The 26486-nt window shown below is 31.1% G+C and overlaps 1 protein-coding gene across 1 annotated transcript; it reads right to left on the bottom strand.

Annotated features, from left to right (window-relative positions):
• Positions 1-20969: 20969 nt before the first annotated feature.
• Positions 20970-26181, bottom strand: LOC147815849 (uncharacterized). The gene is made up of 3 exons (XM_087156623.1): positions 25665-26181; positions 23972-25553; positions 20970-23925 (listed from the first exon to the last, which is right to left on the bottom strand). The coding sequence occupies exons 1-3, from the start codon at positions 26179-26181 to the stop codon at positions 20970-20972; spliced, it is 5055 nt and encodes a 1684-aa protein (XP_087012749.1).
• Positions 26182-26486: the final 305 nt, after the last annotated feature.

Here is a 26486-nt window from a genome sequence, read left to right as displayed (position 1 = left end):
TTAAATTAAAGAGGGAACATAGAGCACGCTACATGTTGTATATTTAGTAATTATAAAATGTTTACATCCCAATCTTCATTTTCCACTTATTTATCATTTTCAAGCTCCTTAGATTTGATTTATTTTTAGAAATTTTGTACTAAACATACTCTGGCTAAAATTAATAATTATTTATAAATATTTTTGTTGATTCTTAAAGCCAATTATTATCATTTTACTTTGATTCCATTTTATGCTAGTATTAAACAAAATTCTTAATTATATCAATTTCATACAATACAATTAATACAACATACAATAAATGAGCGCAATTTTTAGCTTAAATTTAGTTACTTATTTCAAACAAAATGTCATTACTAAGTGAAACGCACGTAGTATATTTATTGTCTTTTTTTTTTTAATTTTAAACACCTATAGTATTTGAAATGTATAAAAAATATGCACTTGAGACTCATTTAACGGAATTTATTTCTTAACGTACGCATAAATAAAATTTCGACAACGAGCAGTTTGAAGAAATCAATTAATTCACATTTTAAATGTCTTCTTAAAACTAGCTTTTTATATAAGTTGTCAAAACATTGCAAATTAGTTTTTAGACGATACAGGGTATTATGCCCATATTTAGCTTATTTGCTAATAAATAAAATTTATTACAGTAATTACTGAGAAGCTATCTACATTTTATGGATAAAATTTAATTAAAAGTAATTGAATGGCTGTTTTTTATATGAATATTAGCGACTATATGAAGCTAAAAATAAGTTTACTCAACATTTATTTGCTTATTTTTTTTAATATTTAAATGTTTGACACAAATTAAACATATTTTATTTAACTTTTATTTGTTAGCATGCCATAATTTAGATTAGATAATTCAGAATAATTTAGAATAGATAATTCAAATTTCATAAAGCCCGAAGTTTACAATCGTAATAAATTTATTAAAATAACAGTTATATTTATAATTTACCATTTATAAACTTTTTATCATGTGTTCTGGGAGAAATTCACGAAAAATGTTGGAAAAAATGTTTGAAAAATATAAATATGAATTTACAAAGACAACCCTTAGGAAAATTTGCCATAGAGCAGCCTATGGTAATCTATGGCAACCTATGGCTACCATAGAAATTTGTAGGGCAAGATACCATACGCCTATGGTTACCATAGAGATTTGTATGGTACAACACCATAAGCCTATGGCTACCATAGAGATTTGTATGGCACAACCCCATAAGCCTATGGCTACCATAGAAATTTATATGGCAAGATACCATACGCCTATGGTTACCATAGAGATTTGTATGGCAAAACCCCAAAAGCCTATGGCTACTATAAAGATCTGTATGGCAGTATACCATAGACTAATGGTAACCATAAGGATTTGTATGGCACGTCACCATTGGCCTATGGCAACCACAGAAATTCGTATGGCAGTATACCATAGGCCAATGGTAACCTTAAAGATTTGCATGGCAGTATACCATAGAGAAAAGCTGATCTAGATCTCCACCAACGAAACAACAACTTCAATGGAGTCCTCAAAAACATCTTCTAAAAGAAATAAATATCCATTATTTCACCCCGAAGTTAATTAAATTCAACATGTAAACCCACAAGGCATTCCTGGTGAGTCTTTTCCGGCCTCCGGGTGGCCAATTTTTCCATTTTTGAGTGTTTAAAATCCGATGTTCCACTGATTTAGGCTTAGAGTATCAGACCGCCATATTAACGTGTCATCCACTACAAGTGGAATCTTTCGCTAACTTTGGCTACTTATTTTAATATTTTTTTGATCTCATTCTTGGTCAAAAACATTTTATTGCAAACGCCTATGCAATTATCTATCTGAATTTATTAAGTTTTTTTTAATTTCCGGCTGTCTGGTATTTTTATCAGTGTTTACATTCTCATTAGTTTTTTATTTTAATTCCACTTAGATTCTTGCAATGCTTTTTTACATTATCTTACATATGTTAGGGCTTTATATTTATATTTTGTGTTTAATTTTTGCTTGCCATTAAATTGTTTTTTATCATGTCTCTGTGTATTACTATTTTACAACTAATATTTCTTAAGTGTCCACATATATTTGTACAATGTTCTGTTACATGTTTATACATAGCTTAGGGTCATCACTTAACTAGATTTGCTGGATTACTGGTTGACAATTGTTTTGCTTCAATATCATCAACTGGACAGTCCCTGGCCATATCATCTGCTGCTGTAACCAAAAATGTTTTTAACAATTTAATCTTTCCTTAAGTTTACATTTTTTTCGTCATAGTGATTCCCTATACCCAATTAATTTTTATTTACTATCACTGACCAAGCGTAAATTTGTCAATAACAATTATTAATTTCACCAATTTTAATCATGTCTTAAACATGTTTTGTATTTACCAATGTTTCTATATTGTGTTCTCTTTTCTAAATGTGATTAACACAACTCAACATAAATTTTCTGAGTTTTTTTATCCCTCACTAGTAGGGGATCAACTAATTTAGCCTGTTTTCTATTCTTAGCTTTTCATAGTCTAATACCATCTTTTTTATAGATAAAATTTTGTTCACATGCCACCACTGGTTGCACCATTACATATTCAGCTTTTGTCCCGTTTGATCTATTTTAAACTAATTTCGCTTCGACCACCGGCCCCACTCTTTATCTTTTGAGTTTTAATAGTATTTTATTGTTTTAGTAGTCTGTTTAATTTTTAGTTTAGTATCACATATCAAAATTTAAAGAATTTCCATACTTGCTCCGACCATCGGACCGTTATTTTGCTTCGCGTTCTTTTAGGTTCCTCTAATATCTGACGCTTATCTAACTAATTATGATACCAATCAATCAAATTAACGTTTTTTATACTCGCTCCGACCTCCGGACCCACTTTCTATTTTCTTGTTTTTACAACTTTAACAAATATTAGTTGCCTGTACTCAATATATTTTGTTTCTAATCAACATAACCAATATTTTCCCCACTCACTCCGACCACCGGACCCATTTTCTAGCGGTTAGTACTAACTGTTTGAAATTTATTTGAATAAGAACCGCATGCAAAAAGGATTCTGCAAGTAAAACAGGAGAAGTTTATCAAAGAAATTTAAAAAAAAGCTTTCTGGATATATATTTATTCTACAATTATTAAGTTTTGCATTTTTAATATCCATTGCGAAAGATTCTTGTAAGTAATTATTTTTTGACGTATGGTAAAATATCAACGAGAAATGTTGCCATAGCTGCATGGCAAAGGTGTACCATAACCTATGGAAAAATATTTCTTCATGAACTGTAGCACATCTTAGATTTATGGCAAAAATTTGCCATATAAAAAATGCCATAGGATATTCCTATGGGGTTTTGCCTATGGCAAAAATTTCGCCATACACTTATGGCAAAACTTTGCCATTCAAAAAAATGCCATAGGATATTCCTATGGGGTTTTGCCTATGGCAAAATTTTGCCATTCAAAAAATGCCATAGGATATTCCTATGGGGTTTTGCCTATGGCAAAAATTTCGCCATACACTTATGGCAAAACTTTGCCATTCAAAAAAATGCCATAGGATATTCCTATGGGGTTTTGCCTATGGCAAAATTTTGCCATTCAAAAAAATGCCATAGAATATTCCTATGGGGTTTTGCCTAAGGCAAAAATTTGCCATACATGTATGGCAAAATTCTGCCATTCGTATATGGCAAAATTTTTGATTTTGAATTTTGAATTAAAGAATTTCCATACTTGCTCCGACCATCGGACCGTTATTTTGCTTCGCGTTCTTTTAGGTTCCTCTAATATCTGACGCTTATCTAACTAATTATGATACCAATCAATCAAATTAACGTTTTTTATACTCGCTCCGACCTCCGGACCCACTTTCTATTTTCTTGTTTTTACAACTTTAACAAATATTAGTTGCCTGTACTCAATATATTTTGTTTCTAATCAACATAACCAATATTTTCCCCACTCACTCCGACCACCGGACCCATTTTCTAGCGGTTAGTACTAACTGTTTGAAATTTATTTGAATAAGAACCGCATGCAAAAAGGATTCTGCAAATAAAACAGGAGAAGTTTATCAAAGAAATTTAAAAAAAAGCTTTCTGGATATATATTTATTCTACAATTATTAAGTTTTGCATTTTTAATATCCATTGCGAAAGATTCTTGTAAGTAATTATTTTTTGACGTATGGTAAAATATCAACGAGAAATGTTGCCATAGCTGCATGGCAAAGGTGTACCATAACCTATGGAAAAATATTTCTTCATGAACTGTAGCACATCTTAGATTTATGGCAAAAATTTGCCATATAAAAAATGCCATAGGATATTCCTATGGGGTTTTGCCTATGGCAAAAATTTCGCCATACACTTATGGCAAAACTTTGCCATTCAAAAAAATGCCATAGGATATTCCTATGGGGTTTTGCCTATGGCAAAATTTTGCCATTCAAAAAATGCCATAGGATATTCCTATGGGGTTTTGCCTATGGCAAAAATTTCGCCATACACTTATGGCAAAACTTTGCCATTCAAAAAAATGCCATAGGATATTCCTATGGGGTTTTGCCTATGGCAAAATTTTGCCATTCAAAAAAATGCCATAGAATATTCCTATGGGGTTTTGCCTAAGGCAAAAATTTGCCATACATGTATGGCAAAATTCTGCCATTCGTATATGGCAAAATTTTTGCCATAGGCAAAACCCCATAGGAATATCCTATGGCATTTTTTTATGGCAAACCTATGGCAAATTTTCCTAAGGGAATTGTCATCTATTCTTCAATAACAATAGCTATAAATGAGTGTGTTTTATATTTTGCGAAAAAAATTTTTTTTTTTATAAAACAGGGGTATAAGACTCATCCTTTTTAAAAAAGAAAATAAAAAAAAGGAATCTGAAGAAAAATTTTAAGATTGTAGCCACAAATGATAAATTTTAGATAGTTTTTTTCTTAAACAGTAGTGATAAAAGTAAGAGAAAAAAAGAGTTATAGATGCAATTTAAAAATAGCGACAAGGTAATTGCACTTATTTTAATAATCTTAATTTTTTTTTACATTTATTGCCAATTTTTATTCATTAAACTTCAGATAAATGATGCATGAGGTTTCTCGAATAAATATAAATTATTATTAGTTATATTTTTGATTTAGTTTATATTTTTCAAATCTTTTCTTTTCGTTCACTGCACTAACAATGTCATCTAATGAACTAAAATAAATCAGACTGATTCTTTGAAACTTTTAAATAAAATATTACAACGTGGTTTTGCACTTCAAAAAAAATTTTAATTTCTCTTGTTTATTGTTAGATTTTAAGAATATATACATATCCGAAAATGATGAATGGGTTTTGGTGATAAAATGCTATTTAGTATTACTTTTATTTCTTATTTTTAATGATTTTTTTCAATGTCTTATCCATTGCTCAATTATTGTCATTTTATGAACTAAAATCATCAGGCTGACATTTTGAATCGTTAAAATAATATTTCATACCACTATAATGAACTTCATGCTTTAATCATACTTCATTTTAAAATAAAATAATTGTAATTTCTTGAATTTAAAAAAAAATAATTAAATTATTAGGTAGATTAACTTTTGAAGTTAGATATTTGCTGTTGAATCTAATCCGTAAAAAAAAAATACTTATTACATGTGTTCCATGATTATACACATTTTTCTACATTTTTTATTAAGTTTTAGTTGGCTAGTTGACTAGTGAGTCGCGTTATTTTTGCTCTAATTTTATGAACAATGTGAAAAAATGAGTGTCAAACTTCTACAAGATTTACCTATTTAAATGATGACTTTATGACTTACTTTTTTATAGATTTTCTCAAGAAGCTTATCATAATGAAAAAAGAATTTTCATGAACATTTTATTAAGAAGTTGTAAGATCATTTTTCATCTTTTTAAACATCACTTACTTACTTATCCTTCTTACTTACTATTACTTCTTACTACTTCTTACTTACTTACTATTCTTTTTCTCCACACACACCTGTCTTTGGCTAGGTAACACGCTTCTTCCCATCCAGTTAATCCTGCTCTACTAAGATCTCCCTTAATGCCTCTTTGCCTTGCCATTCCCAGTCTACCTCTTTTTCTCTTTCCGTCAGTCTTCCATGAGCTTCAACAGGATTAGTTCTATATATTCTTAGTGTATGGCCGAACCATCTCCATCTTCGTTTTAAAACTTCCTCATTAAAGGATGGGATATTAGCTTTTGTTCAAGGGTCTTTATTTGTTATACTATTGGGACTGAAAATTTTAAGTATTATTTTTAAGCATCTAATGTGAAAAGTACTAACTTTTTAGACATAAGAACTTTTCAAACATAAAGAAGATAAAACGGTTAAAAAAAATAAATAAACTTTGCTGTAAAAATGTTCACCAAAAGAATTATGAATCACTTAAAATACGTGTTGATGAACCAATATTCATTATTATTTTTTTATTCTGTAATATCTCCAAAACTCTTCCATAAAGGTAAAATCTATATTAAATCTGTATGAGGGAAGATTCGAAAATGGATCGTTGTCCTAAGGCCTCATTAGTAATTCAAAGCACGTCATCGTTTCGAAAGTACCAATTTAGGATTCCTCACATTTGATTGAGGGCAATATTGTAAATGATGAAATCATTTTGCCGACCAAAGGAATTACTCTCAAAATTGTACCCTGTAATATGTAAATCATCTGAGGGCTACTTTATTATGAAAACTAGAAAATGTGGATGTCAGTATTTTGCTTTTAAAACCATCAGTAACTTATTAGTTTTAAATAAAGCGATGCAATTAAGTTTACCAATAAAAAATAAAATATATTGCTTATAAAGAATTACGAAATATTGTTCATATTTTAGAAAAAAATTGTTTTTGTAAAATGAAACGACATAATTTTTAATTTTAATATTTTTTTGTCAAGGCATCTAAGATGTAATCACGAGAATCTATCAAAATACCAGAATACAAAATATTTGAGGTAGTAATTTCGGATGTGGGAAAATAATTGCAGAAGTGCTGCTTTATTTTATTTTATTTTATAACCGTCGTTGAACAGCCGACCCAATTTTTAGGTTTACTACTACTGATGTTCAACTACGTAGCCTTGTAATTTTGAGCCCAATCCAGAGGACAAGGGAACTCCTAGATAATTATTGGGAGAAATTTGCCTTCGTGGAGGATTTTTTGAAGGAACTAACCCGCATTTGCGTTACATGGAGAGAAAGACCACGAGAACCTCCCACGGTTAGCCTGACCACAAGGGGACTTCTAACCCATGATCCATCTACCACTGAGGATATTTCATATCAGCACTGTGGTCGGTGCAAGCCAGATGTGGAATTCGTATCGACCAGCCATCGCCGGAATCAAGTCCCGGTTCACCTCATTGGAAGGCGAACGCGTTGGTAGTATTTTATTTGAAAACTATTAACTTATTAGCTTTAACGAAAGCGATGCAAACAGTTTCGCCAATAAAAAACAATATATATATTTTATATTTCAGATAAGTTATTTTTCTCACATGAAGAAATATAATTTTCAAATTTGTGTTTTTTCAAGGCATCTGCTATGTTATTAGGAGAATCTAGCAAAATACTAGAATACTGATCTTCTTGCGGAATTAAAGTGTTTTAAATATGGCGGAATTAAAGTAATTGAGTGAAGAGTTAAAAGTATTTGTAACTTATAAATCTAAAGAAAACGAAGCAAGCAATTTTATCAGTAGAAAACAAAATGTATCGTTTATATTTTAGAAAAATTAGTGTCCTCATCTGAAACAACATAATTTTCAATTTCAATATATATTTTTTTTACGCATCTGCGATGCTATCGAGAGAATCTAACAAAACAAGAGAAAAGAAAATATTTCAGGAAATAAAGTGCAGAATTATTTGATCAAAAGTTTGGTTCGGTGAAACAATAATTATTGATATCATAAAATATTGACTATACGAAAATGTAAAATCTAGTCCTTTGTGCATGGTGATCTCATATTGCGCGAAGGTTTCAATCAAATTATTACCAGAACCACCGATGTTTGGTTTACTTCCAATAATTCTCAGAAATGCTTTTATGTATCATAAAACCATTAGAATGTAGCAAAAGACTTTAGGTAAAAATTTTATCACAATGGTTTCGGCACTTTATAAAAAAAAAATTGTGGAATTCTTGTTAAAGAAAAAATACACGCATTTAATGTTGTTTTTTGGTTACTATTTTACAGTTAAATTACCCTTTTACACCGTAAAAACATTAAGATATAATTACCGTAATAGCTACCAGCACTCAGTGTGCAGGCACTGTAAAATACCGTAAGATCCATTTTCACTGAAATATGTTAAAGGACAAATAAACTGTAATACCGTAATTTTTATAGCAATAATCACAGCGAAATCACCGAATCACTCTAATTAAATAAATATTACCATAAAAATTACAGTTTAATATTTTAAGATAAATTGAATCTTACGGTGAAATGAATTTTAAGGGAAAAATTAACTTAACGGTAAAAAAAAAAGTCAACATAAAAGTGGACTTTACGGATGAACACCCAAGGGGCCGGTACTTTATTCCGTAATTCAACACGGAATTTTTTGCAGTATATTAAATGTTAACTAACTAACTCAGTGGCGCGACAGCCCATTAAGAGGGCCAAGGCCGACTGTGCCCATCTCAGTTTTCTTGACCTTGGGCTCTGGGGTGCAGGAGCATATGTTCCGGTCAGGTGGTCAGCCGAACGCGGAACCCCCAGTGTTAGTTCCCAATCATGCTTGGTACTCATTTTATCGACCCACTGAAGGGGATGAAAGGCTGAGTCGGCCTTGCCCGGCCCAAGGATCGAACCAAGGACCTGTGGCACGACAGCGCGAAGCGCTACCGCTCAGCCACCGGGCGTCATATATTAAATGTTAGCTGAACTCTTTCCTACATAGTATATATTTCATTCACTATATTAATATTAAATGAAACATACTGCTGATGTCGAAGAAATCTTAAAATGCTAGATGTTACAGACATCTAACCAGTGATTTTGATAAATATTAGAAATGAGCCAATACATCTCAGTTTACTTCCAAACTAAATAAAACCAATTTATAAAAAAAGAAAATGTTTTGTTATAGTAAACTTTAAGCAAATAATAAAACCCTCTAAAAAAATTTTTAGTATCGTATGGAATTTCATTTTTGTTACTTATTGTTTGAAAATACTTTTTACAATCAAATTAATGTTTATATTTAAAACGTTTTCCAAAAAAAATTAATACTGTATAGATTCGAATTGGAATTTATATAATACTAATTTTAATAGTATAATATTAATATGTAGTAATTAAATTTATAAATTATTAAATTTTAAGTTTTATGCCCTGTACTTGTTTTTTACATGGAACTGTACACTGTACAGTTTCCATGTAAGAGTGTTAAATGAGGCAAGATTTTATGTGCTGCTATTTAATTAAAAAACTTTGTATGCATTGTTTTTTTAATTTTTCTTTGTGTAGCAGAATGAATAAGGGCAATTCCATGAAAAGGGGGAAAAGCATTGGAAAATTCAAATAAGAATAATGTTATTATTTTGGATGTTTTATGAATTAGAAAGGTTTGAAGTTTGATAATTTATCATAATTTTTTTTGAGAATTTAGTTTTTTAGTATTGGCAACCCATTGAACATTTGCATTTGCTTGTTCTGATTTGGGTGAAGAACATGGTCAGATTTTGAAAATCAGTAAGTTAACATTATTTTAATTTCAAAATGTTCCAAAGAATAAATATTGTTTATTACACTTAATAGAAATATTGTGCAGTGTAAAAATAAGCTTTTGTTGTTAAATTCACTTACTTATGTAAATTTCAAATAAGCATTATTGCATGTAACGTAAGTTACCAAAAACTAGGAAAAGTTTGTATGTGTAAAAAAGATCAAGTGATACAAAAGTAAGAATAATATTTTTTCTTTTTTAGAGGCTAACACTAAATAAGCAGCAATAGTTTTCTTTTCAAATATTACTTATTTATTGTTTTGTGCACTATTCAATATGTGTAACGTAAGTTACTGACATGCATGTAATGTAAGTTACCAATCTGAAATGAGTCTATTTCTCTTGAAAATTGGTATATAAACTAAATAAGATGTATCCAGTTACAATACCAAAGTTTAAATAAATAAACACTGCCTTAAGATATTAATTTTATTGAAAATACTTGCATTAACTTATTTAATTGAATGTTGGCATTCATATGTTTTCAAAATTGGACGAAATCTCTCGACAAGCACCAGGAGTTAAGGATGTGATTATAATTCGAAATGCTAATGGTGGTGAAAAGTAAGTACAAGCGCGGCATCTTCTTCATTCAGTTCGAGAAATGCACTAAATGTTTATCGAAAAAATTCAGAATCCAAAATTGGAAAAACTAAGTTCTTTGATCTCCGTCCAAAGCATGTCTTGCTTAGTATCAAACTCCCAAGAAATGTTTGTCTTTGTAAGTATCACGAAAACTTCAGATTGGCTACTGAAGCCTTCAGCAAATTCTATAATGTTCCATCTTTCGAAATTCTTCAGATATTTATTTTTATGCTCAGAAAAAACAGATGAGTGCTGGTCCAGAGAATATGAAACTTGTTCTCATCAACTTGAAGATTCGCTAAACAAAATAACCCAAAAAGAAAACCTAAATGATTTGAATTGTTATGTATGGAAGGAAGATGATGCTGGCCAACTGAAAAAAATTTTAGAAGAAGGAAATTCAGAATATTTGTCTGAACACATAAAGAACATGAAGCCACAGTTTCGAAACCATGTTAAAACCAAGCGTGAACAATCGCTTGCTAACAGATGGCAAGTCCAAGCTGCAACGTTATCATCATTCGATAAGGACACTTCAATCATTCAAATAGATTTCGAAGAAAATTATTCGTGTGAATACCAAGGCGCTGGACCGCTCACTGGACGAAGAAGCAAGTCTGTATTTTCACCATATCAGCATGGTACTCCAGAAAGCATAATTCTATGGCCTTCATAAGTAATGATTTAGATCACACTAAAGAAACGGTAGTGCCATATATGGATTACATTTCGGAAAATTTGCCACTGGATATCAAAAATGCTTACATCTGGCCAGATGGGCCAAGCAGCCCGTTCAAGAATCGATATAAAGTTTCGGTCTTACATGTTCTAGAGCTTCATCATGGGAAAAAATTGATGTGGAATTATTTTGCCACGTCACACGGCAAAGGTCCTGTTGATGGGACAAGTGGACCTATTGAAAGGAGTGTGAGAAATGTCGTATTGAGAAGAAAACATATTGTCATCAATGCCTCTGAGTTTGCGGAAGCAACACAAGAGCATTTAACAAAAATAAATGTGGTAGAAATCACACCAGAAGATATTAAGAAGCGTCAGCAAAAGTTACATCTTTCCAGTCTATTCTCAAAAGCTCCACTGATTAAAAGCATTAAGCAGATCCACCTCTTAAAAGTACAAGAAGGCATACCAGAAGGGTTTCTTAGTGAAAGATGTTGAGAAACAAAAATGAGAAATGCAAAATAAAATCTGGGGATTGGTATACGATTAGATACGAGGACATGTTGTATCCTGGTGTGGTAATGTCTGTTGAAGAGCAAGAATTTAAAGTCTCTGTAATGGCTGCAGAGGGAATCTATTGGAAATAGCTAGAAAAAAGAGATGGAATATTCTGCCAGAAAGAAAACATGGTGAAAAGAATTGAGCTCCCTGTACTAGTTAATAACAGAGGACATTATAAGTTTGCACAGTAATGCGTGAATCAAGTGTGTAAATCAAAAATTTCTTCATGTACACTTTTTCTCCCTTGCACTATATTGTTTAAATGTCCTAAATTGCATTTGTACATTATTGGAATAAAAGTTTGATACAAAGGGAATTTCGTAACGTAAGTTACTGTAACGTAAGTTACCCATTTAAAAAATCATATTTAATTTAACTTTTGAAATAAAATTTTAAATCTAGGAATAAGAAATATTTAAACATGTCAGAAAAATGATACATATAATCTTAATCAATTAACATTTGTATAAGAACAGAATTTTGCCTTCAAGCATATTGCAAATTTTTGCAATTCCTTTTTTGGTAACGTAAGTTACCACACTAATTTTAGGTTTTAACACTGTTTAAAATGAAAAATATTAATTATTTTAATTAGGTTCCCTTTGGTTTTGATTGTAATTTTAAGAAATCACTTTATTTCAATATGTGTATTAGTATTATTTGTTTGTTTCTAAGCTCTCAGTGCAATAAAATTTCTGTGAATGTAACGTAAGTTACCGTGGAATTGCCCATAAACGATTAGAAATTGTGTAAAGCTTATTAGCCATATTTATAAGTTTTAACAGGAATTTTAAGTAGTAGATTAAATAAATTAGTGTTTTAAATTCTATTTAACGAAATACTGATTTTTAATCTAAGCAGCCTCCCTGTTAATTTCTCGTGTTATAAAAAATCATTTTCCATTTCAGGTGGAAAAATTTATAATAAAATATAAATTGAGTCAAACAAATAAATAATGTTTATATCTCGTAAATACATTTAAATTTTGTTTACCTTATTTTAATTTTTGAAACTGATTGCTGTTTCTTCCGATTGCTGTTTCTTCCTATTTCATGGAATTTGTGGATTCAAAAACACTTCAAGGAAAATAAATTATAGCATTTCATTTCCGAAAATACCCAAGATTTTTTCCTTCATATCAACACGAAATATTGATTTTTGCTTTTCAATTCGAAACATATTATCGTTGTTTTTTTTTACATCAAATTTCTAATCAACATTTAATTAACTTCTTCCTTTTCTATTAATTATCTAAATTTGGATTCTCTTTGATTTTACAAATCTGTTTCTTTTTGAGGCAGACAAACAATTTAAGCAGACTCTAAAAAAATTATTTTATTTAAAATGTAATGATTAAACTTTGTAACAATTAAATTATAGATAGAAAATTATGCATTTCTTGATAATACACTGTTTTTCGCTCTTTTTTATTTAATTTCATTTAATTTGCGTGAGTTAAAAATATTTTTATTGTTTTTTTACTGGTGCTTTTATTATGATAGATATTTTACTTAGTTTACTTTAACATTTACTTTTTATTTTGTTGAATATTACTCTATTTATATGCAAGAAAAAATTATTATTTGTAATATTATATTTCAAAATGTATAAATATTCAGAAACTAAAAGCAATTTTTTTTAAATCTAAACATTCTACTTAAGACAATTCCGCAGCGAGGAGCTTTGTGGACCCAAAAAACACTGAAAAATGTTCTGACAATGTCGTTCGAAAACAGGCTGAAAAGTTTTAATTGTTTTTCTTCCGAAGAAAAAAGGTGGAGACATTCTTTCCATGTCTTTTTGTTATAAATAAACAAATTTGTGTAGAATTCAAGTTTTGAAAACATATTTTTCATTTTAATGTAAAATATTTCCCACAGCGGCATCAACATTTTTGGTCACATTTTCCTCAAATTAAAAATTTATAGAATGAATTTGGAAATTGAGAATTTGATTGGTGCATTTATGCAGTATGTGCAATGATCAAGCCATATTCAGTTGTTATCTTTCCTTCTGACAACCGGTCTGTGTAGGGGGCAAGGAACTATCCTCTCATCAGAAAGCACCTGGGTTTAAATCCCGGGCAAGGCAAGGATGTTTCTTTCTCTCTCTGTGTGTTCTATGTCCTTTCTCCATTGTGTGTGAATGCGACCCGCCCTATAAACTGGTTGCGGTTGTGTGAATGGCGTGGCAGAAGTCGAATTCCTGGCTATAGATGTCGCCACTGAAAAACAGGTACAATCGCACCCCCACTGCCTAAACAGGCATACGACAAAAAAAAATCTTTCCTACTGATAAGTATGAAAGTTTATGAAAACCTTGTATAGTATTTTCTTTTTAAGATTTCCGCTTTTTTCTTGAAGATTCCTGAAAGACATTTAAAGTATTGATAAAAACATAGTACGATATAAAATATTACTTCAACTGAATTAATTGAAAATTTAACCGTTAAACACTCGACAACCGTTAAAAGTAAGCAGTAAACTTCTCAAAAACTGAAGATATTTGGAGAGAGTTAAAAAAAAAGTTACATACCATGGAGCAGAATCTTTGTTTAAATCAATCTTTCCTTTTTCAGGAAATAAAAATCAAGTTTTGAGCAAGTTTAAGTTCATCGAATTCAAGTTTATCAAGTAAATTATCATATTTCAATACTTCAAATTAGTGCTGTGGTGACTCAAGTGGCGGAGAGCTCTTCTCCCAATCTGGTGATTCGAGTTCGAATCCCAGCCGTGGCTGGTCGATACGAATCTCTGGCACCCACTTCAGTGTTGACTCAAAATATCCTCAGTGGTATACGCATAGATAACTCTCTAGAGTCCCCTTGCAATTAGACTATACAAGGGAGCTTTTCGGGGTTCCATGTGATGCAAATGCGGTTTAGTACCATAAAACAGTTTTCTATGATGGCATATTTCTCTCAATAATTGATCCTGGAGTTTTCTTGTCTTCTGGAATGCACTTAAAATAGCAAGACTACGGAATTGAACATTGGTTGAACATTGAACACTGAACATTGGTTGAACTCAAGATTGGGTTCATGCTTTAAAACGTTATATAAAATAAAATAAAATACTTTAAGTTGAGTAAATGATTTGATTTTAATCTAATTAACACTGGATGAAGAGTAAAGTCTTGCAATTACTATTTGGTATTTATATACAAGATTTTGTTTCAATATTCTGTTAACTGATCTCTTATACTATATCCTGCTATACTTCTTCTGCGATCCATCTTACATTTTTTCCACTTTTTACTTTTGTATTCTCAATGAGTTTTAATTTAACTAAATTCTTCTTAACATATTATTCATTAAAATTAGGTCCACAAAATCGAAATATCATTTAGGAAAGCACCGAATTATTTTTGGAGAACTGTTGCAAAACCTACATTAGTCGGAAAATTATTAGATTTATTTTTTAACAGAAAAAAGTCATTTATCTCATTTCAATATTTTTTGTAATATAATTGTTAAAAATTAGTATTTAAAAAAATGTAGTGTTTATATTTAAAATAATATAAAGAAAAAAAATTATTGCTGCTTCGTTTAAGTTTTTTTTCTTCTACAATTTATAATATTTTCTTGTAATGTTAATGTTTCACTGTAGATTTCTAGCCATTTTGTTTATTTCATTTCCAAATTTCATTCTACATAGTTAATCAATTAGAAATTTGTGTTCTTTGAATGTTTCATGGATTACTTCATATTAATCGGATGAATAATTCACCTTAAAAGAGAAAGAAATACTGTTTTGATACTACACTATTAGATTTTTAATGCTCATATAATATGAATATGAATATAATATGAACATATAATGAAATTTATGCAGGTAATTTAAAGCTTTATATCATAGTAATTCGATTAATAGCTAACGCGGCAGAGAAATGCATACAATCAACGGAGATCAGAAAAAAATGCCTTGCTCAATAATGAAGCATTTTTTATGGTATACTACTTCCTTTTTTACTTTATGTTTTAGTAATATTTCTCATTTTCTTATATTTTACTTTTTTATACGTTTTTAAATGCTTTTACAAGAAAAAAAGGAGTAGAAGTGTTGTATCGTCCGTCATTGAAATTCATAACTGTATAGACTGGGAAATTCCATGAAATTTTTTACATCAAATATAATTTAACGGTAAAATTAAAATGCATTTAAATGAAATAGTTATGCCCTTAAAATGATTCAAATGTGCTTATATTGAATGAATTTATAAATAAATTATTGATTTCTGTGGACGCATACGTTGAATATTTATAAAGCTATATCAAAGAAGTGCAAAAATCGCAACATATTTTCTTTGTTTCAAAGGATTATCAAAATACATATAAATCTAAATTAAAATGAATAAGTATTCTGTGAGTAATTGAAGATAGTTCGAATTTTTCGTTGAGTGCAGTGAGCAGATGGTGGAGCCCACTAGCTTAAAAAGTTTCCTTAGCAATAGAAATAATTTCCTTTACTCCAATTATGATTTTTTTTTACTTGTGCCAAAGATAGTCATCGACTCTAAATCATACTTTTGGATGATCTTTTAATTTTTATAGCTTTTCCAATGCTATTTAAAAAAATGTATTGAAATCATATTCTGGCATATTTATTCATTTATTTCAGCTCACCTAAGAGATTTCAATTCTTAACACACCTCTACATTAAATTTGAATAAGACATTTCCCATTTCTTTTTACATTTCATTTTCTAACTTATTTAATCGAGTACTTCTAACGATCCTTTCTCATCCGTTATATTTTAAGCTGTTTGTTTTTTGCTAACAATTTTATTTAAAATTCATTATTAATTGATAATTTAAGCTGCAGATAGCTAACCATTTGGCAGCATTCGATGATGACTACTTTCATTTTAAACAATCAATATACATTTTTACTTCATGCTTTGATTTTTTTTATCTGTTATGTTACATATTTATGTACATCTCCCTGCTTTTGTCTCAGTACAAAATATTAAGCGGAAAGCAAATTTGTTATATACTTAATAAATTTGTACTTAAATAAAATGAGATATTATTTATCAATTATGTAGCAGTTCCTGCATAGCCAAGGCTTCTTCCTCACTTCATGAACTTACGTAAGACGAAAATAACAATCGTTGGGAACAAAATAAAATATTTAATTTGGCTATTTATTCAGTTCTTGTTGAACTATATCAATATAAAAACTTACCTTAGATCACTTTCATTGTATTTTACGTACTGAAATTCCAAAATGTTAAGCTCCCTTAATGCAGCATCCGAGATTTGAACACCTTGAAAGATTTACCATGCGTTTGACCTGAATCCATAAATAAATATGTTTTCCACCTGAGACTATCTTCATTCTTTAACACAACACGTGGTGCACGACTGAGATTTGAAGAAGAAGAAAAAAAGAAAACTCTTTCTTTTAAAGCCTTTTGGAAACGCGATTCGAACTGTCAGTAATTCAAAGATTTATACAAGTACAAAGTTGGGGAGAAAAACCTCTTCAAACTATAAAAGTGTTCACTATTGCTTTCTACCTGGATTTAAAAGAACAATCTAAGGTGCTTTACTTTCTTTGAATATCTTTTGCATTTCTATGAAATTTCAATTTCTCGGTTTTTTGCTGGATAGATTTATTTTAATTGTAAATATGAAAACAAATTTAACAGTAAAAATTTCTTACAGAGCCTTATATTTCACAAAATACTATTTAAAAAATAATAATTTTTTGAGCTAAAAGATCCATAAAATATAGTCATTTGTAAATAAAGCAGCACACTTTGATACATGGTTTGAAAAAAATAAAAATGAAAATTCTTTTTTATCAATCAGAATTGAAACGTTTTTACCGAATTATTTAAATTATTTACTATATTTTTAACCATTATGTTAGCTGTCTTTACTTAAGAAATTACATTTGAGACGCAGTTATTACAATGGCTATAGTCGCCAGTTTCATTGATTTGAAATGTCGTTGCCTGATAGGTACTCTTGTCTTCGTTGCACTTCATTCAATGTTTTCAAAACTGACATCAGTCGAAGTGTACACTCTTTATTATTAAATAGCAAAAGTCAAGGAAGGTAGATTTTCAATATCATATTATGTTAAGAGTAAGGAGACTGAATAAATAGCTTAAATTATACAGATGTCTCAAAAAGAATATTAATGGTACCGTGTATTGACTATTAATATAGAGTACAAGATATGATCTGCAATTGAGACAACATATACTTAATTTTGAGCAAAATGCATTGTTCCAAAGTGAGATGAAGGAAGAGAGAGATGCTTGCTGGCTGACATCAAGATTCGAACCAAGCACCCCTGGGTTCTTAGTTGGAAGCCCTAACCCCCATAATTGCACATACACGTCCAGGGAGTGTTAGTTAGCTATATTTAGTGGCCGCCATGATATATCATGAAATACATTCCATTCGTTTAAAAACTATGCAGCGAAATAAGCAACCCTTTCCACAATATAAAATGGAAATTAGTATGTCATATTGCTTCATTTGAGAGGACATTAAACAAAGTTTTCCTTCTCACTTCGAATTTGCTAAAACTAATTAAAATTTTTAAAATTAGAAAGGATATTAATAATAAAAAACAGATATTAATCATAAATTCTTTTTTAAGTTCGCATGTCACCACTTTTGATACTAATAACATTATTGTATTTCCTATCAAATATCTAATAATAATTACACTGGGGAACATTTCTTTCTTTTCTTTCCTTTTCTTTCATGAATATTTTTTTACAGATCTTAGATACTTTTGTATCCTTGATTTCAAACCTACAATCGAATCCTCTATCATATCTATATTTTTTTGATAGTTTGGTTGACATTTTTAATCCATTATTTTTTGAAATATACAAGTTGAAAACGTTATAAGTAGCAGGGAGTCTCATAAATGTTGTGACAAATTTCTATAAGAGTTAGGGCACGTCATCAGAATTATAACTGTATAGGAACCCATGACCAGGAATTCGCATTATGAACGTGGGTGCATAGGAAGTCATAAACAAGTCATAATAGGAAAGCGCATGATTTTATTCCCAGGTATGGATTCTTATGCAGTGGCCTAACTCCCTTGAAAGTTAGTCGCGACATTTATGAGACTCCTTGTTATATATAACGTTTTTAAACTTGTACATTACGTTAAAAACAGGCTAAAATTGTCATTTAAAGAAAAATCTGAAGCTTAAGGAGGAAAACTAACTTCTGATTTGAAATCCCCACACCCAAATCAGGCAAGATCAAGCATTTGTATAAATGCATCAGAAATTTGTTCTCTAGTGTTAGTTTCATATAGAATCAGTGAGGCAAAACAAATTTATTTATTTTTTTAAAATAAATAAATAAATAAATGAAATATAATAAATAAATAAGAAAGTGAAAAAAAATCTTTTTTTTTAAATATTTGGCAATTTTTACGTCACAGCAAATGTTTAAGCATGTACTAATAAATAATTTTGAATAAAATGACTTATTTAAATCATGCATACTATAATATATTTTTGTATGAGGAACATTCAAATTTCCAGTTTTGACTCCATTAAATTAATTAAGTTTTATTATTTAATAAACAATATGTTTTCATGCATAAATTGAAATGAAAACACTGTATAAAAATGACTTGTTAAAATTACTTCATGATCTCGTTCGTTTCTTCAATTTGAAATTTTACCATTCGTAAATACGCCGTCTCAAAATCTCATAAAATATGCAACTGTTTAATTTAATTTTTACCAAAGGAAGAATCTTTTCATGGCACACTGTATCGCTTATTTTAACAAAATAGGCGTGAAGTAATAGTTTACTACAAACAGATAGCAATGGTAATAAAAAATTTAAAGTCTTTGAGAAACAGCCAAAATTAAAATAATTATATTTTACTTCACTGCGGAACGCATTAAACAAAGCCTATTAGTTTTCATTCCAGTCCAAAAATATTTTATTTTCAGTTTAGCTGATTTTGGTTTCAAAACTTATCTCTTTTGTGTTAATAATCTATGCTGTTTATTTCATTTTCGACACTAGATTCACGTGACGCTGTTGCAGTGTTATTTCAAAACTCGTAATTAAAATTCTGCATTTAATATTTATCTCTTTCTTATCATAAACCTTTTCTAAATTGCAAACGAATTTTGAGGCAAGGTATATTAATATGCATAATAATTCAGAACAAATAAACATTTTGCAGTTTGAAATTAGAATTAAGTGATTCAAAATTTGTTCATGCATTACACTTTTGATGTTACATACACTTTTGATGTTTTAAAAATTTTGTATTTAACTGAAATTTGGGTTAAAGATATTATTCATTTTAAATCACTGTATATCGTTCTGAGATTATGAAATGTAAGCCAAAGATTCGTTATTAAATTGCTGTGCAAACAATACATAAACAATAAAATACGCTAGCGAAATATGAACACCAAAATATGTTAATTTTTAGAATAGGGGCATTTTATTTTCGCTTATATCAAGAACTTTGGTCTTGCATAATTAATTTAAAAATAATTAAAGCATAATTGTATTTTGATATTTAGCAAGAAAATTTTAATTGTATTTGCGGATGTCAAATTTAAGTAATTGTGTACCAGAACATATATAAAAGTCTTTGGTTTGCATAATTATTGTAAAATAAATTAAAACTTAATTTTGTTTTGATGTTTAGAAAGCAAAGATTATATTTATACACAGATGTCCAATTTCAATAATTTTGTAGAAACACTTGTTTAAAAGAAACTTTTTTGAACCTAAATAAATATACAGTTCAGTCACATTAATGTGACGGAAACGGCTAATTTTGTGAACTTTTATATGAACTAAATTTATGAACTTTTACCACGGCGGCATGCGAACAGCATGCCGCCGTGGTAAAAGTATACCATGCATAGCAAAATGGCACTATCCAAAATCAATGGCATGGCACATGTGGTGCACCACGGGCTATAGATAACAGAGGTGAACGAAGGCTAAGGAGATGCGCTCGGGAAAATAGACGTGCAACTGACCGCCCAGATGAACCAAGGGGCTTGTTGAGTACGGCAAGAAATATACCCTATTTCTTCCACTCCTATATTTTATTAAAACAAAAATTCTTAAAAGAAAATACAAAATTGCAACATATTTCTAAAACATAAACTCGAGTTCCAATGTATGAGTCAAAAGTTATTGGAGACAAAATAAAACGCTTTCACCTAACTCTCCATTATACAAAATCTATCCAATTCTTATTTCAAAACGTAACAATCCTCCCACCGTTTTGATTGGAGGTTTACTTTACTAATCAAAACTAATTATATTTCTATGAGTAAAATGAATGAAAATTATAATGTTAAAAATACTGTTCCGAAAGTCCAAGTCTTTCAGCTCAAAAATTTAATTGGCACTTTAATAAGTCTTCCACTTCTCGTTCTTACTGTTTTTCCAACTACCTGCAAGTCCTTCTCTGGTTTATTCTTGCATGCTTCATTATTTATTAGATTAGGTTCAGTGGGTGAGGAAATTTCGAGTGGGAAAATCTTCTGCGCAGGCCTGACGAGTTCACAGGATGAAGTTTTAAGGCGAACCACTCGTACTTGTCCATCTTTACCAGGAAAAACATCTATTATTCTAGCCATTGGCCATAAAGTTCTTTTTTTACCGTCAGTTTCGATTAATACAATGTCTCCTACTTTCAAAGGTTCAATCGGTTTACTCTTTGATGGTCGTTGTAATAATTGCCCAAGGTACTCACTTCTAAATCTTTCTCTTAAAGCATTGCGCAAATTTTGCTGGTACCTTAATCTTTTATTCAAATTTACTTGATCAAGTTGATCTAAATCTGGCACTCCGACATCATCTATTTCTTTCAAGAACATAGCTGGCGTCAATGGAATGAGTTCATCCCCTTGTTCTGAGACATAAGTGAGAGGTCTAGAATTTATTGTTGTCTCACAATCACAAAGGACGCTCGTCATTTCTTCATAATTTAAAGCTGATTGACCTAAAACCCTACGAAGAAGTTTTTTAACCATCTGCACCATTCTTTCCCAAAATCCTCCCCACCATGGGGAGGCAGGAGGATTAAAGTTCCATTGAATCCTATTCACAGATGCTTCAATTTCGATCATTTTCCAATCTAACGATTTAAATAGGTTGTTAGCTCCTGTAAAATTGGTGCCATTATCGCTATAAATAACTTTCGGTCTTCCTCGTCTGGCTATAAATCGTCGTAAACCAAGCAAAAAACTTTGTGTTGATTGAGAAGTTATCAATTCCAAATGGATGGCTCTGTAGACAGCACATGTAAATATAATTATCCATGCTTTACATTTTTCTCTAAGCATCAAAGGTCCCGCCAAATCTATTCCTGTTATTTCAAACACCAATGCATCTTTGACTCTGTTTTCAGGTAACACTCCTGGATTGCATTCGATCCTCGTAGTTTGGTGTCTTTTACATCTCACGCAACGAGCTAAAACTTTGCGAATAGTCTTACGAGATCTTATAATCCAGAATCGTTCTCTTAATTTAGACATCAATATCTGAATCCCCGCATGGCACATACTTTTGTGCATGTAAAAAATCATTAATTCCACAAGTTTATGTGTGCTTGGCAGCAGTATAGGACTGATAAAGCTTTCAAGATCTTTTCTTTCAGTTAACTTGGTGCTTACTCTTAAGATACCTTCTTCGTCTTTAAAGACGCATAAAGATTTTAACCTGGCGATATCTTCGTCATTAAATGACTTTTGCTGAATCTGCTTCATTAATACTTTTTCAGCCTCATTCAATTCGTACAATTTCAGCTCGCCAATCTCTCGTTCAGTTCTTGTTTTCTGAACATTTTTGAGGAATCTTAGAATCCATGCCGTCATTCTTAAGATTTTTAAGTAACTCGAAAAATATGCTAGCATCCATGAATTTTCAGTGTTTTCGCAGGTAAGAGTTGCCACAACGGCTTTTCTCTGCTCTAAGTATATTTCCTCTTCATTTTCTATTGGGGTTGAATTAGGCCACTCTTCTTTAGACTTGGACAACCAAAGTGGGCCCTCCCACCATTTAGTTTCCAGAAGCTTTGAAGCAGTGCATCCCCTAGATGGCAAGTCAGCAGGATTACTAATACCAGGAACATGTCTCCAATCCTTGGGATCACTACATTCACGTATTTTCTTCACTCTGTTACAAACGAATGTTCCCCAGGGTAGGTCATTCTTCTTAATCCAGAACAAGGCAGTTGTTGAATCCGTCCAATAATATGTTTCATTTATTTCCAGAGTTAAACTTTTCGTGACGAATTCAGATAACTTAGCGCCAATATAACAAGCTAATAATTCAAGTCTTGGAATCGTAATTTTTCGCAGTGGAGAAACTCTTGACTTCGCCTGTAAAAGTTGCACTTTTATTTCATCTTGCGATTCATTTCTAAGAAAAATGGCAGTTGCGTACGAATATTTTGAAGCGTCAGCAAAAACATGCAAACTACTGGAAATTCTATTAACTGCTGTTGCTTGGCGAGGAATTCTCACTGATGATAATAAAAGTAAATCCTCAAGCCAAACTAAGAATTCCTTTTTCAAATCTTCTGTTAATTCGGTATCCCAAATTAGTTTTTCTTGCCAACTTTTTTGCAGAATCAATTTTGGTATCAATGTGACTGGACAACTAAATCCAATTGGATCAAATATTCTTTGAGCCACAGATAACACTGTACGCCGTGTGATTGTCATATCTTTCATCTTCATTTTTGGTACATCACAAAACAAGGAATCTTCTCGTTTGTTCCACAGTAATCCAAGTACTTTAGTTACTTCCTCTTTTTCTTCATCTTCATCATTATGTATTTTCGTATGCTCCCAGCATCTTAAGTCAAATTTTCCTTTGCCCATTATTTCGGTCGATTTATTGATGAAGTTCCGCAATTCCTCTATAGTATTCACAGAAGTGACACAATTATCCACATAAAAAGAATATAATAACTTCTCGGCAATTTTAGAGTCAAACTGTCTCAAATGAAATTTGATAACTGCTCCAAGCAGAAACGGACTGCAGTTTACCCCGAACACTACACGACAATGTCTGAAAAGTTTTATTTCTGTTTTATTATCATCCTTCCACCACAAGAAACGTAAGTAGTCACGATCTTTATCATTTACTGAAATTTGAAGAAAGGCACCTTTTATATCGGAAATTACTCCGATGCTGTTTTCTCTAAATTTTAGAATTATCACGGGTATCAGTTCCAGCAAATTTGGCCCCTTGGCTAAGCAATCATTTAATGAAAAAGATCCTTTCTGTTTGGCAGATGCATCAAAAACGGGTCTCACCGGAGTTGTTAAGCTGTTTTTAAAAACTGCTCGGTGAGGAAGGTAATGTGCACTATTGCCTAAGTTGTTCAGGGACTTCTTCTATAACACCTTCCTTACACCAATTTTCAAAAATTGCATTGTAGTCGAAAAATTTATTAGCTTCGTTAAGTTTTGTTGTAGCAGATAGTAATCTTTTTTCGGCTACTTTTCTATTGTCAGGCAAGATGTTGGCTTCTTTGATCCATGGCAAATGAATTTCATACCGTCCTTCAGAATTCAATTTAACTGTTCTTTCGAAGTGCACTTGGACTGCGTCCTCTATTTCCTTTTGATCTTTTATTTCACATGCATCTGTTATACCTATTGCTTCAAGCTTCCAAAGGTTTTCTATGTCAGTGGTCTGAGTTAATAGAGAAATCAAAACATTCGAAAGATTGGCGTCAATTACTGAGGGTTTCATTTTTCCCATAATGACCCATCCTAAATAAGTCTCTACTGCAGTTAAACCACACGCCAAATTGCACACTTTTCCAGTGTAAAGTTTTCCTGCTTCATCGGCTCCAATTAATAACTCAATAGGCTGTCGATGATTCCCAATATCACTAAGTGAGATGCCCTTCAGTACCATTTCCTGCATCCAAGGTCCATCATGAAGTCGTGGAACAAAACTGCAAATTTTATGTTGATCCAAAACATGCATATTACAACTATAACTATTTTTCAAATCGGTAACTTTAATAGAAAAAAGATTATGAATTTCGCTGCTTGATTTTGACCCTCCAAATAAGCTATGAATCAATGTTTGAGTATCAATTTGGCGAAATTTCAGTTCCTCAACAGTGCTCTTCAGAATATATGAGCGTTGAGAGCCAGTGTCAATTAATGCTCTTATAGCACGTTTTCCTTCTTTACTCTCAATATTTACCATTAAAGTTTGAAGGAATATCTCTCCAGAACAGCAAGAATTCGCAAGTATTACATTTTGGCATTCACTCGAATCAATTACTTTTTCATCTTTTACTTCGTGCTTGTTTGGCGATAATTCTGCACACATGATCGACCAATGTCTCTTAGCACAAATTAGACATTTAACACTTGATTTGCAATATTTTGCTTTATGTCCAAACTTAAGACATATAAAGCAAGCTTTCTTATTCTTAATTAGTTCTTGCTTCTGATGGTAAGCCAATTTGGCTGCCGTAAAACAATCTTTACTCTCATGGTTTTTGTCGCAAAATACACACCTTTTATCTACCGCAGTCCTCGAGCTTTTACTTCCAGAAAATAACTCATTTGCTGTTGGTATAAATATATCAGCTTCAGTCTTCTTTTCTTTCTTAGTACCAGCAGCAATAAATTTGAACCCAGTTCTCACTAAAGAAATTCGTTGTTCTCCTTCCCCTTCGTTTCTCAGAAACAATAGCAGTTGCTTCAATTTTTCACAATACGTATTTTCTTGAACCTTTGTTGTTGAATAACTCCTTAACCAAACTCTTAAAATCTCTTCAGGAATGCACGATTCAACCAAAGGGAATAACATTGCTGCGTATTTGTCACTGGTCATACCTATTGACTCTAAAGAACGAAGGTAGGATTCCAATTTATCGTATAAATGAGTTACATTTATTATTCTCGGTTGTTCTGTGGCATTTTTAATAACTAGACTCAATAATTCTCTGACATAAAATTCAATTAATAATTCTTCACCACCAAATCTATTTTTTAAGCATTCAATAACCTTATCATAATTGACAGCAGTGGCGGGGAAACTCTCCACGATTTCTCTAGCTCTGGAACCAACTACGGTTGCTTGATATAAATAATGGAATTTATCTTCTTTTTCCATTTCTAGGTCATCGTGGATACGCTTAAACTGATTCCAGAATGTAAGCCAATCCTTAATGTCACCTCCGAATTGTTTCAATTCAATCTTGGGTAACTTTAATTTTCGTCTGCTTAGCTTTGGCGACGAACTAAAGGAAGCCAAGGAAGGTTCAACTTTTTTATTGAAATAGTCTGCAATTTTTACGCGAGCGAGATCCATTTTTTCATTATACTCTTCTGTACTTGTATGTTCCATTTCAAATTCTTCATCAGTTTCAAACTTTTTTTCTAGTACTTTTGAATCGAAATCATTTAATATTCCATAGAGTCGTTCTAACGTGGCACTTTTAAATTTTAATACTTCATCATCTGGTAACTCTTTACTTAATTCTTCAAATAAAGTATTAAACGTTTTGGTAAAGGAAGCTCTAGTAGCTCTGCGTTTTCTTAATATTGCATCCATTCCTTTATCACTACTCCGGGTCACCACAAATGTTGAGTACGGCAAGAAATATACCCTATTTCTTCCACTCCTATATTTTATTAAAACAAAAATTCTTAAAAGAAAATACAAAATTGCAACATATTTCTAAAACATAAACTCGAGTTCCAATGTATGAGTCAAAAGTTATTGGAGACAAAATAAAACGCTTTCACCTAACTCTCCATTATACAAAATCTATCCAATTCTTATTTCAAAACGTAACAGGGCTACCAAGAGTGCATTCTCAACAGCGGTTCAGCGAAAGGTGCTGTCCAAAAGTCTCC

Source organism: Parasteatoda tepidariorum, chromosome 2 (genome assembly GCF_982258835.1).
Source record: "Parasteatoda tepidariorum strain Cologne lab strain chromosome 2, Ptep-v5.0, whole genome shotgun sequence".
Classification (NCBI taxonomy): Eukaryota; Metazoa; Arthropoda; class Arachnida; order Araneae; family Theridiidae; genus Parasteatoda; species Parasteatoda tepidariorum.
The sequence above is the reverse complement of the archived record's forward strand: the minus strand, read 5'-3'. Positions and strand labels throughout refer to the sequence as shown.

Excerpts from the sequence above, each read along its gene's own strand:
- LOC147815849 (XM_087156623.1), bottom strand. The coding sequence starts at position 26,181 with ATGGATGCAATATTAAGAAAACGCAGAGCTACTAGAGCTTCCTTTACC. Across the intron at positions 25,554-25,664 it reads AGCTAGAGAAATCGTGGAGA|TTATTAAAAATGCCACAGAA; the intron begins GTTTCCCCGCCA and ends TATTGAGTCTAG. Across the intron at positions 23,926-23,971 it reads GAAGTCCCTGAACAACTTAG|CTTAACAACTCCGGTGAGAC; the intron begins GCAATAGTGCAC and ends TTTTAAAAACAG.